The 13,925-nt window shown below is 37.2% G+C and overlaps 1 protein-coding gene across 1 annotated transcript in view; it reads right to left on the reverse strand.

The window, feature by feature from the left end:
- The window catches only part of IQCA1 (IQ motif containing with AAA domain 1), a 98,043-nt gene that overhangs the window by 1,578 nt on the left and 82,540 nt on the right, over positions 1-13,925 (reverse strand). Inside the window, exons 10-19 of the mRNA XM_072418508.1 lie at positions 11,983-12,058; positions 11,718-11,824; positions 11,286-11,378; positions 10,769-10,836; positions 9,583-9,665; positions 8,871-8,978; positions 5,196-5,395; positions 1,916-2,002; positions 924-1,101; positions 113-348 (exon numbers count right to left, since the gene is read on the reverse strand). Of these exons, the coding sequence (XP_072274609.1) occupies positions 113-348; positions 924-1,101; positions 1,916-2,002; positions 5,196-5,395; positions 8,871-8,978; positions 9,583-9,665; positions 10,769-10,836; positions 11,286-11,378; positions 11,718-11,824; positions 11,983-12,058 (1,236 nt within the window). The remainder of the gene's footprint in view (positions 1-112; positions 349-923; positions 1,102-1,915; positions 2,003-5,195; positions 5,396-8,870; positions 8,979-9,582; positions 9,666-10,768; positions 10,837-11,285; positions 11,379-11,717; positions 11,825-11,982; positions 12,059-13,925) is intronic.

The following is a 13,925-nucleotide window of genomic DNA, read 5'->3' on the forward strand; positions in this document are numbered from 1 at the left end:
ACAAAATCAATTTTTTTTAGTTTTAATAAAATGTCAGATCCTCTAATTCCAAGGAAATATCATAGAAGTTGTGTTCTGATTAGTCCCTATAAAAGCATTTTATGATCCGCACCTTGAAAGCCTCTTCTTCTTCCTTGTACACTGGCTCCTGTCTTGATAAGGAACCCAGAAACTCAGAAGCTTCCAAGGGTTTGCGAGAAAGCTGTCTGATCCTTCTCTCATTAAGCACTGTATCCACGGCCTGCATCATATGACCAGGGGTGAATCCATCCGTGATCTTCGCTAGAGCACTGAAGTTTAGAGACATGGCACTGTCGGCTCGCTGAGAGATCAGCTGCTTCCACAACACTGGAAAAAAAAGCATCACAGATACAAAATGACTTTTGCACAGCATTAGGAAAAGGCAGCCCTATTAAAAAGAAACACAAATCTAATTTACTAATAGCAGAAAGTCTATGAGAGCCCTAGCAATCATTTATACAAGTACAGGTCCTAATAGATAGAAGTGAAGGTCTTAATATACTAGAGCTAGGAGGCAATATATTACATTCTGAAAAAAAATATGGACAGGTCAGTGCTGTGTATTTTACGTAGATCTGGTTGCTTTTTTGTGGCCTGATTGTTGCTCTCATTCAATAAGCATAAATGCACCTGGGTACTATGGACAATAAGGGGCCTATTAGAAAGATGAAGCTCTTTCATAGTCCAATTGCTGAATGAATCCTAGTGTTCCCTTTATATAAAAAATGACAGATATTTTGCAAGTAAAATATCTACATATATGTAATTCAGTAGTCTATTTAACAAGATATCAAACATTTAATTATTGCATTTAGCAATCATACAGGATGAGCCTAAATATTGGTTCTGGAGTTTATTTTTTTTAACTGTAATGAAAAAAAGAGAAAGATTCAGCTTCTTACAAAGACGTGCTGCATAATCAGGCCTAGGCACCAATATGATCTTCTTATATATTTTACAGAGGGGTTTCACTTCGGCATCAAACGGCCTCTGACTGGTGCCCACTATCACAATACGATCCTCTTCCTTTATAGATTTCAAAAATTTTGGAAGGTCCTTTTTTAATCGTTTGGGATCTAACTGTAAAAAAAGAAAAAATAGAAAAAAAATAAGAATAGAGGGGAGTCAAGATATATGTAAAAAACTGTAAATTGTAGGCCGCATTTCTGCCTAAAGCTGCGTACACACGTCAGATTTTTCTCGCACGATAATCGGCATCGGCCAGATATCGGGCGAGAATCTGGCATGTGTACAGTCAGCGTCGTTCATCGTCCGTGGATCCGTCCTGGCAGATCCAGGAACGATGAGCGATCCTTATGCAAGGGAAGGGGGAGAGCGCGCAGCAGGGTGCCGCTCCGTCGCTCTCCCCCTCCCCTCTCCATAGAGCAGATTGGTGCTGTATGTACAGCACCGTTCATGCATCGTGTAGTCCTTTGTCGTTGGAAAGGATCGTGAAAGATCCTTTCCAATGACAAAAATTGCATGTGTGTACGCAGCTTTAGATAGAAAAAAGAAACATTTTATGTCTTCAGAATACTGTTACATTATAATACAAATGTTAATCCACCAGGGGGCAGCAAATCAATGAAGCAGAACTAACACTTGTCAATAATGAATATCTACTTTACAAAAAGAAATACAAAATTATTTTAGGTAACTAGAATTATCTGCTGATAACTTTTCCTGTATAATACATAATGCCAGGTAAAAACAAGAGCAGGAAGTGATCAGATCACAAAACCACCAAACATGTAAATGGTCATTCAGCAGAAATCAACTATAAATAAAAAAAAGTACATTTTGCATGGCAGATTGTTGAACACTACAGTTCTCAGTTATGGATGAGGTATAGACTGAGATGATGGAAATGACACATATATAGGAATACAGGTACCTGTTTCTCTGTCTTAGGTACTTTCTTGTAGAAAGTCTTCTCAGCATCGTCAATCCAGATGACCGATGGCTGCAGCTGACGGGCTACCTGTAGTTAGAAAACTTCTATTATTATGACTGTGCACATGCAGAAGGCTGTTGTTAGCAAAACACAAAGAAAATGCTTTCTTCCAGCTTTTCTCCTAAACGTATTGCCATTCAGCCAAAAACAAATGTTTGACCAATATTGTGTTACTGTACATACTATAATATGTCTCCTGTAATGAAGTTCCTTTTCCTGCTGTGTTAGCATTTAAGTTGTGGTGTACTTGTGTTTTACACAGGAAAGTGTAGTGTATATTGTAGTCCTATGTAAATAAACACACATCACTCATCAATGCATACTCAAATTTCCAGCATGCTATGTACTAAAATCACCACTAGATGATGTTCTTCTATCATTGCTATAGAGAAGCACGTGTATGAGTTTATTAATGTACATTCCACAACAACAAAAATGATTAGAATGTTGTATTTTATATGGTTTTATATGGTGCAGAGGGATACTGAGAAAAACACAAATAAAGAAGAAAACACTGTTGTTATTTTTTTTTCTATTTATTAAAGACAAATTCCAACAGGACATTCAATGGGAAGTTTAAAATTTCATGTTTTTTTCTAAAATAGGTAAAGGATAAAGCTTGTCTCTGAATATTACTTTATATTAAGGGTTGTACAGAAAGTCTGCACTGTCTGGCAATTTATAGGGAACATGGAGAACGTTCATATGCTCCATGTGGCCACAGAAAATATGTGACTATGTTTTCCTGGGGGGCAGATCCATTTGCTTGGGTTGTTTTTTTCCCAGTTGATCTCCACTGTTTACCCTGAATGGCCCAGTAAGTGATGTATCCAAATAAATTGTAAACTGGTCGGGCAGGGTCCTCTCCTCCTGCGTCACCTCTCTGTACTCGTCTGTCATTTGCAACTACTATTTAATGTACAGCACTGCGTAATATGTTGTTGCTATATAAATCCTGTTTATTAATAATAATAATAATAATAATAATAATAATATCCTAAACAGTGCCATTCTCTTCTTCGTTGATTTGCACAATGTGTTCATTTTTGTACAGTGATCTTTAAATATAACGACTAAATGTCCCCTGCATCCCAAACTTTATTTTGCTAAGACATGATCTCAGGTTCTTTATACCAGCACTGTTCACATTCTTAGGTAGCGCATATTACAGGCACAAAGGTGTATGATAGCAGCTGAGCTAGTGAAACTACATATACAAAAAAACTTTTTTCCACTGCTAACATCATTCTGGAAGAAGGGAGTTTTACTAGGACCATATTGCTGGGTGTAGGTAGAAGGGTGCCTGACAAACAGCTTAATCTTGAAATGGCCATTTTAGTGAGCATTTTGATGAGCAGAGGGGCCCTTCAGAATATAGGCAAAAATACTCAAATGGGCAGAGATAATGAAAGAGATATTTAGGAGTGAACTACAGTATGTAACAATGTTTATGCTTATTCTACTGATAAATGTAAAGTAAAACTGAAGACAAATATTTTTATTTTGTTATTATTAAACTAGTAATCTAGTAACTAGTAACCAGTAACTACCTCTGAGGATTTTATTGCTGTATGTACACTCACTGGGAAAACTCACTCCCTATTTTGTTCTGGTCTTTTTTGTCTGTAGTAAAAAATTTGATGGGGAATACACATTTTCCAACAGACAACTGTCAAAGATTTTATCAGAGAAATATACATTCAGAATTTTAATTTTTTGCTATAGTGACTGGTCTTTTATTCCCATTATTTAGGCTTATCAAAGAATGCAGGTTTTTTTCTGCTTTGTCTGGCATTCTTTTATTACCATTGTTTCTCCATGTTTACATTCCATCTCTTCCTACAAAGCTCATGTCAGAATATGTGATTCTCCTTTGACACCCTTAGCCCAGTGATGTCACTGCACCCCTTGTTCAGAAAGCATGGTACATGCTGGTAGATAATAAATCAACAGAAGTATTTGCTGATGATGAAGCACGCAGCTGCTCTAGCTGCTCTGGGTTTACATTGAGCTAATTAATTATCCAAAAATGTTACTCTTGGCAAAATAAGCCTTTGAATAAACATCCCCTTCTTACTCTGGAATCTACCCTGAAATGACTGCATGACGTTACAGCATCTTCTTCTACACCCATATGTGAATCCATACTTACTGATAATGTAATGTATAGTAATGCATTCCAGGTGTTACATATGCTACAATCAAATGTTTGATAATAATTGTGCTTTCCTCTCGATATCTCAGATCTAGACCATATTGTGGTATGTAATAAGCAATTAATTCTAGCAAAGTTACAAGTGAACTCACACATTTATCCTTCTGTCACTGGAACTATTTACTAATGATCATTTCCAGCCTAGCTTAGCAGATGATTTTGTTTACTTTGAAGAGATTTAATTTTACTTCCTGTTTGGGCATAGATATACTTTTAAACAAACCAGAGACTCTTCAAAAAGTGACATCTGAAAAGCAAGCACATCCAGGTAGCTAAACATTGGTTAGAGATGTCAGAAACCTGGATCATGTTGGCATAAAACAGCACCCAGTTTCTGGCTCATTCACTTTTGCCTCACTGTTGCAGGAGGTTACAGAACATGAGAGGTAAAAGTTCTTTGAAGCATAAGAAATTTTAAAATAGGAATAATATGGCCATACAGGACTCAGCAGTTTAGTGAATAATGCCTATGAGGTATAAAAATGTATTATTTGATTTTACTTTTTACACGCTTTTTAAATGTAGCTGTGAAGGGGCTAGGCCTAGCAGACATGAAATAGAAGAGGATTGCAGGAGATGATCTAGGTTGTAGAAAACTTTAATGTCTTACTCCGAACAAGTATAAACTGATCACATGTTTTAACATGTACGTCAAGTCAAACAAAAACAGCTATACAAATCTGACATGATTTCTAGTCTTACCTTATTTTATTAGCATTTTTAATTCTGTCTGTGTTGTTGTTAGCTATTTCTCCTACTTCCTATTTAGTGAAAATGTTTTTACTGGGGCAGTAAAAAAGGCCTAAACTCCATAATAACATACCACATAGCAGATGAAATTATCCAGAACCATGATAAAAATATTTTGGCTACATGGACAGTTTACACAAACTTGCACAAAAAAGAATTACCTCTGAAAAGATATAATTCTAAATTGCAAGCTTTCTAAATGGATATCATAACAACATTCACACAGCTGGAGCTAACTCAGCCTGGCAAACTAACCTTCAGCACCATGTGCAGCATCATCTGCAGTCCACTTTTGCCCGGGTATTTCCCAGCTATATTGGCTGGAGATAAGTTGAACAGGTTTGCTCCAGTCTCATTGCAAATAGCATTCACCAGCATCTTTTTTCCAACACCCGCTGGTCCTGCTAGAAGAATGGCTTTTACTGCTGGTGCCTTCTCATGCACTGATTGACAGCCTGAAAAAATGGGATTTCATCAGTGTCAGATATAAGATCCAAATTTTATAGCAAATAAAACAGGCAATAAAAAAAATAACCCTAATTTCAAATTGTTCACCCAAGGTCAAAATCCAAATTGCCAACATGCAACTTGATCACCATCTGTAGCACCTTTGTTTGTGGCAGACTAATTACCACTGTCAGTGTTGCATATAGCAATTTATGGTCTGCGCATTAATTAAAAGTCTTTCTAACCTTGAAAAGAACTATGAACCTGACTATTGATTTCCTTTTTAATGGCTCACAAGGTCAGGGCTTAATAGGAAGCACAATTGGGTCTTATATGCCTACCTACTGCATACGTTTTATAGCTGCCTAACACATAAAAATTGCACCAAATCAGAGAAAAGATAATATCCCCCAAACATAGCCATCATCATACCCCTAAAACATTTTACAGCTCACAGGGAGGAACAATGAGTACAGTAAGGAGCCAAGACCTTAAAAGTTGCAAAAATATATTTTGATTCCCAAACTAGTAAAATAAATAAGCTAGCAGCATTTATTGAAGAAGTTTAATGAGTTGCTTTTTCATTCTTCAGCACAACCTGTTGTACCATACTGTAAAGCAGAGCATTTTCCATGCACTGAAGAAAGAATATAAACTGAGGAGTTCCTACTATAGTGCTATGAATGCTATAACTTTAAATGTTGCTATAGGAAGATTAAATAGAGAAGATAAATACTGCAGTGCAAAGGAGGGTAGAACAGAAGAGTACCACTATGGGGAGGAGGGTAAAGAATAAGCATTGGGGAAGACCTTAGCACAGCTAATATTAATTATTATTAACCAGTATTTATAAAGCGCCAACATATTATGCAGCAATTAACAAAGTCCATTTTGTTGAGGGAAAGCTGATTAATCTAACTGCATATTTTTTGGAATGTTGGAGAAAACCCATGCAGACATGGGGAGAACATACAAACTCCTTGCTTATAGAGCTTTGGCCGAGATTTGAACCTAGCGTTGCAAGGGTGAGTACCAACTTTGCCGCCCACTATGAAGAGGGAAAGTGTAAGAGAAAAGTGCCACTATAGAATAAGGTGGTATACAAGAGCAGTATCACTATGGAGGGGGAGTTGGTGGAGAAAAGTGTCACTATAGAGAGGGAGGGTGAAGGAGAGGACCAATACCATGTAGAACGGTAGCAGAAAAGAGAAGTGTCACTATGAAAAGGGAAGGTGGAAGAAAGAAGTGCCACTATGGAGTAGAAGGTGCACTATGGGAGGAAAGATGGATAGGCGCCCCACTATAACAAAGTTAGGTGGAACAGGAGGCTTACTTTGAAGAGGTGAGACGTATGATTTGAGCAATGTTATGAAAAGAAAACGGGAAAGAGATGAATGTCCTATGATTATGGGAAGAAGTAGAAGATAAGCTTTGCTGTCAGATGCAGCTGGCACTACATTTCTCATAATTACATCTAGTTTACCATAACTGATCTGGTGATGGCATTTCATATACCAAAAAGGAAAATGAAGAATTATAATAATATTTATCTGAAAATGTTTATGTGATAATAGATATATACACACACTGCTATTTATTATTTACTACATAATATATTTTGAACATTACATGACAGGTCAGCTTTAAGCAATCAGTGCATGAATGCACAGTGTGCGTACTTGGGAAAGTCAAAGGTAATGAGGTTTCAAATTAGCTGTTAGTTTCATTGATACACCCTTTGATGACTCTGTACCCCCTGAGACCAATCGGATGGATTTTTTCTGCCAGCCATTGTATTTTAATAGCCATCTGTATGCCGACATATTATACAACAAATACACTATAATAAAACATGACAGAGAATTTACACGCACAAAGAACAAGAAAGCTGGGAACCAGGAAACGCTCTGAATTGTAATGTTAAAACAATTTCTCAGTCTAGGAAAAAAATACTGGCTATACCGGCCAAATTTTATGTGTTTGAATTATTCCTGGTATTGGCTGTTGTTTTTATACCACAACATTATATTTAAACAGATTCAAGGCACGCATCTATTTGGAGAGATCCTTCCTGTTTGTTAAAGTGCACCTGTTGCCTGTGTATCTTCAATGCAATACAAATAATACTGGTAGGCAGCCTAAAAATGCACCATCATGAAGAAATAACCTGAACGATGTTGATGCAAAGCAATTTGGTATACCTTTTGTCAGTTCGGGAAATGTAGTTTTCCTTTGCCTTCTGACACCCCTGTACAGGTGAACTGCTCCTTATCGCTTGACCTTCTAGGGTGTCCAGCTGCTACCTGTGAAGCCTACAGCTCTATGTGAGTGACAACAGGGAACAGGCCGAATTTTCCAGTATTGCTGTAACTCATAACACGCAGGCATTTTCCCACATACAGTTTTACAGGTGGAAGATAATCACCTTGGTGACATCATGGCCAATACTGGGTCTCCTACAAAAGGCCAAACACTACCAAAAGTGCCTAAAGGTCAATAAAACTACTATTGCTGACAAAAGGCATAATAATTGTTAGAGCAAGAGAAGCAACAGTAAGTGCTTATTTCACACATTTTTATATGTGAGCAGACTAAAATGTGCTGACAGTGTCTCTTGAGCAACCTATTAAACACTAAAGGTTTTGGTTCAGAAGTATGTAACATAAGGGTTGGGATCTCAGTAGGCTTGTTCAATGAATTTTCTCGGTCTCTATTTCTTTAGACATGAAATTCTTTGCATTGGCCACATCATCTATCTGGCTGTCATACCAAACAGCAAACTTGATGTTTCAGGTCCAACCATAAAACAAGCTAAACACCTAAGAGAACCTATAGGATTTTCCTCAACATGTGATGAATTTTTTAATAATAAACTGAAATATTTTTATCCATGAGTTAAAATTCATTTCTAAGTGGGATTTGCTCTGTAATGTATGACCTTGCACATCATTCATTTTGGAGGGTTCTGTGTAAAGACCAGCCATGAAGGCCAATTCCAAACCTTTGTCCTCACGCATACAGAACATGTGAGCTCCATCAATGCTCTTCTGGAATAAATCGAAAGGGTGGATTATAATGTCTATGCACTGCATAAATCTTGTTGCAAGTAGAAAGGAGGCCAAGGACAATTGCCAACACACTGTACTGTGAAACATGATGCTCCCTGGAGTTGTTGAGGTAAGTAAATGTGTAGAACATGACTGGTCAGAGAAAGTCCCACCTGATAATAACAAGGTTATTTAGGATGTGATATTATGCTTTCATTTGAGCAGTGTACTTTTCAGGTTTTACAAACTTCCATGAGTATGAGACCATCAGTAACCAATTTTCTGTTATATATTTTAACAGAACACCTTTACATCCAAGTACATCTCGTCCACATATTCCAACCTGTACTGTGACCCATGTAGAACTGCTAAACAATGACTGCAAATGATAACTACAATAACTTATCCAACAGTGAACATATGGATTTAATCTCACCTATAGGCAGGACTCCATACAAGACTAGAAGTTGCTTGACGTCACTAAGAGATGGCATTGGCTCTATATCCGCCTGCCGTAGGGTGGTTCCCAAATAACTGTATTCAGCTGCGGAAAATATAAAAAAAAAAGTTTATCAAGCAGCTTTGCAACATGAACAAATATGCTGGCACCCAGACCTGACAATAATTTACGCTTTTCATTGTGTAGAACAGCTTACAAACTGTAAGTACAATAAATGACTAGTATAGGCTACCACAGTGCATGTTTTTTCAGGTTATATAGTAAAACAGGGTATTAAAGTATGAAATTATAATCACAATGAAATATGCTGACCAAAAGCTGGACCCCAAAACTACATTTACCAATTGCTCTTTCCCCACACACTTTGTAGACATGCTCTAGGGAGTCAAGTCAGCAACAAGGTATTGTTGAAAAAGAATTTATTGTATGCACATTGGGACAGATAGGTGGGGAAGTTGGCAGAGGTTAGTAGTCCAGCATGTGGTCAGCCTAAACTAGACATTAGGAGCAGACTGGGTTTCCAAGAAATCACAGCGTATTTTTCAACGTTTGTAGTGTTTTTAAAAAAGGTAAAACCCGAGGAAATGTTCATGTGTTGGAAATATGTACTGAATATGTCTTTTTTATTTTGTTCTGACACACCATAAGTACACATTTAGAGATCTAATGCCTGACCTCTGCACTTTACCTATAAAATCTGACATCTTGACAGGCTTTGGTTTTATGAGAAGACCTTCTGTGACCAGCTCCTCATATAAAGAATCGATAGTTCTGTGTGAGACACAAAAAAAAAATGTTATATTTATGACTAACTTACAGCTACCACAGACATAAGACACCACAAGTCAGACCTACTCACATTTGTTGTACAATTTATTGTACAGAATTGTCCTATTTAATGTACAGCGCTGCGTAATATGCTTATTAATAATAATAATAAAAATAATAATAATAATTGTGATACATGCTGTGTAAAAAAACACTGCAATTTTGTGAAACTTGAATAATTCATTTCCAGATAAAGTTGATGTTTTCTGGTATATTATAACTTTATTGTTTATGAATAAAAAACAATTATAGAAAAAATACACAAAAATTAAAAAAGTCTAGAAAAACCTTGCTGAGGGGCTTGTGGATGCAAAATTATATTTGTGGCAGAGCTTCTCTTTTTAAAATAGTCAATAATACTGCAAAATTCCCTGCTAAGTACTGCTTCCTTGAACTATATACCCCTTTTATACAAGCCTTGCAATCTGAACTGAAGATAACAATTACCTCCACACAACAAGAATGGATGCTCCTCTTGACTCATAAGTATTCCATTAGTAAAAGGTTCCAGGAACTGGGGTACAAAATTGTGTCACGTGGTATAAGATACTTGAGCACTTGCATTTTTGTTGCAGGCCCCAAAATATGTTGAAGATGTAATAAGGACATGGTATGTGCAATGACACCAAACTTTGGTTCTCCCTTTCCCCTTCTCAGACACTGAAGCTCACAGTGGTGGTGTGATGGTTTAGAGGCAGTGCTGTCAATCCAGAGAGCAGTGAGCAGGACTAAGTGTGGTCAGGTGCTGACAAGCTACAAACTGGTAAATCAGCAGTCACAATGCCAACAGTCACACTCTCTCCAAGTTTTTCTTCCTACTGTAGTGCAAGCAAACAAACACACAAACTACACAACTATGTGTGTCAACTCTGCTTTGAAGTCATGAGTAGTGCAGTATCATTGCCTCCCCTCCATCACAGTCTGCATTAGCTGGCAGGATTAAAAGGTATCTTGCAGATACATTTAAAGTTAAGGCTATAGTGCTTTTTAAATGCGGCAAAAAAATCTACTTTAAAGCTTGTGTTCTGCAGAATCTGAGCACATACCTGTCTGGAGTAAGGTCCTTTTCCTTCTTTTTCTTTCTTTTACCACTTTTCTTTCCTTTTTTCTTTTTCTATTATTAAAATATGTTTTGAAGTTAAGATTTAACAAACAAACTGACATGCAAGAAACAGGAAGTAATAGGAAATTCTACATTTTATGGTTGCCACCAGAACAGTAGGTGAAAGTAAATCTTTCAATAGGGACAGCGATATGAGTGTCACCTTCTTTGGTGTCTTTAGGATAGGACTTAAAGGGAAAACAGCAGACAACAACACACAAAAACAGGGCTTTTAAACATTCTTTACTCTATAAAAAACTAAACAAAAGTTTGGGTTATCGATACACTTACACAAGACCTATGCATGCAAGTGTTTTTTTTTTAGTACACATCAAGCATAAAGAAAGATTCACTGTCCGTAGCTAGAAACGAGAACACAAGACGCTTATTGTATATGTGGTCCCTGCTTGACTGAAGAGACACAAGAATTATCCTTGATTAGCCTTGACCTTGTCCCTTACCTTCCCTCCTTTCTTTCCTTTCTTCTTCTTGCTTTTGTCTCTGTCCACAGACAGCTTCAGGTTCTGTAACTCTTGTCTCATCAACTCATCCACCTATCATTATATAGATAATATCACAAGGGGAAATAGAAGCTTCTCTGTTCATATATGAAATATGAGTTCATGCTGATGTTCATATAATAATTAATGAAATAAACTAATCTAATTTTTAAATGCAAGGGTTAGCGAGTTTAAAATGCACAGCTGGAAAGATACAAATGCTCCTAACTATGAGAACATAATAAGAAATGCAAAGCAGAAACCATAATCCTCAGCCATAATGATGCTGGGTGGTATGGTGCCAGGATCTTTTCTGTAAAACATTCACAGGAAGTCCAAGTTCAGTCTAAGGTGACAAGAATTTATGATTGCAGAACCAAACGTCAGCCAAACCTGTATCCTAATCTCTTCTTCTACTTCCTTCCTCTTGTCCTCTTTTATGAGCTCAGAATCATGTGTTTGGTGAAGATTCCAGGACTCATCTCGATTTTGCCAAACGGCTGCAAAGAACGTAAAAATAGACAATAGAAGAAAAGTGTAAGACCAGTTAGAGATGCAAATTCTTCTTTCAATTCATTTTTACCCAAACAGTGGAAAAGTACTTCATAAGCCAAAAGCCAGCTTTTATTTTACAGAATGATATTCAACGATCGATTACCTTCATATGTGTGGTGTGTGGTGCTTATGTCTGGCAAGAACTGACTTGGGTTCATTTTCCATCCCGGTTCTTCCTCCTGCAAGTATATCAAATGAAAAACATCTTATGCATAATCTGTTACAATGACAGACTGTGTGAGAGAAAAAAATCTTATATTTGAAGTTTGCAAACAGGAGAACGTGCTAAACAGAATGATGACCTTGCAATTATTGGTGGTATTCCATCAGTGTTAATTTGGAAGGAGAGGCTGGAGAACAAGGACAATAACCATGGAAAAAAGTGTGACCACTACCTGCCTAAGCTCTGTGGTAGGGCTGCCTGTCTGCCTGAACCACAAAACCAGTTGAACAGATCTTTGGAAGGTAATTAATATTTTCCAGTACTTTCTGCTTTGTACAACAGCAGAGTGACTGATTTTCTGGTAGAACTATTGTGGCTCTGCTGAAAACAAAATATGTTCTTGCAAACCAATCCTGGTGTAACTGATCTCCTGCAGCAAGAATGGTTACTGCACATCCTGTACACATAAAAACCACTTAAAACACTAAAATGTATATAAAATACAATTATAAAAGCGTAATACAAAAACCATGTAAAATACCAAAATTTAATTTAAGTGTAAGCTTACAATTACAGCGTAATAGGAACTCACAAAAAAGAACTAGTTTCCCTTTAATGTCGCTCCCATATCTACATACCTCATTACTATTAACATATATGTAACAATAAGACAACATAATAGCCAGTTGTGTTGCTACAAACAGATGTTATCACAATTCTACTGCACCTGCCTGCAGTTTGCATAATATAATTGGATGGCTGTTAGAGGTAAATGCAATTAACTTGAATTATATGGTAATTTGCACCCGAGGTTACCACTGCATCACTACACAAGTTTCATGTGAATGTTATTCCCATGGAAACTAACTACAGTTCTGTGGTAAAGGTTGGCTAAACACCAAACAATTTCTTAGATTTGTTTTCACTTATCAGTATTATATTGGAAAATAACATGCCTGATGGGGTGACAACTCTGGATCTTGATTCGATAAGTGGGAAGTAAAAAGGGTTCACAAGTTCATTCATGTAGAGCCCTGATGGCGGGTGAGATAGACCCCATGTGTGATCACACAGATATATGACTCACGTATGGTATTGTGTACATTTAATTAGAACACTGCTTGTTTTAGTGTAGAACATATCGCAATTTTCTGTATCTTTGGGGAATTAACTGTTAAAATAGGGGTTAATATATTTTCTAGAGGGAGAACAGCTAGTGATATCACCTCAATTTTATTATTACAGCTCCTTCAGTTTAGATCCTGTGATACGTACTTTATTACGTATCATCTACTTTATACAAATGACAGTGCATGAAACTGTTTCTTTACCATTTAATAATTCTAGGTTAAAATGCCGGCATAGGGATTGTTCTCACCATATATATGGACAGTTTTTGTCTTTTTTCAACCACTTTCAGTTAGAAAAATGTCTTGATAGGCTGCCTGTTAGTAAATGCCCATCTGTCCGGCGACTCTGTGCTGTGATGGATTTATGGCATCCATTGTTAGGCTGTGCACAGCTGAAAGCGATTCTAGAAGCTGATCAGCCGCTAGAAGCCCCTTAAGCTGTGCACAGCCTAACAATGGATGCTGGGGATGCCATAAATCCATCAGGCTGCACAGCTAAAGGGAAGCAGAGGCTGCTGGTATCCAAGTTCTCCTGGCTCCCGCTATTGACAATGCTGGACAGAACAGAGTGTTTATTACCACGATGGTGCACAGCGCGGAGTCTCCAGACAGATGAGCATTTCCTAACACTGCCATAATATATTTGACGGGTTTTGCAATTGAAGTTGGCTGTAAATGGTTTAAAATTTACACAAAATTGCCCAACATATGGCCAGCATAAGAGTTTTGTGTTAATACTATGAGCTTAGATTC

This window comes from Pyxicephalus adspersus, chromosome 7, assembly GCF_032062135.1.
Source record: "Pyxicephalus adspersus chromosome 7, UCB_Pads_2.0, whole genome shotgun sequence".
Classification (NCBI taxonomy): Eukaryota; Metazoa; Chordata; class Amphibia; order Anura; family Pyxicephalidae; genus Pyxicephalus; species Pyxicephalus adspersus.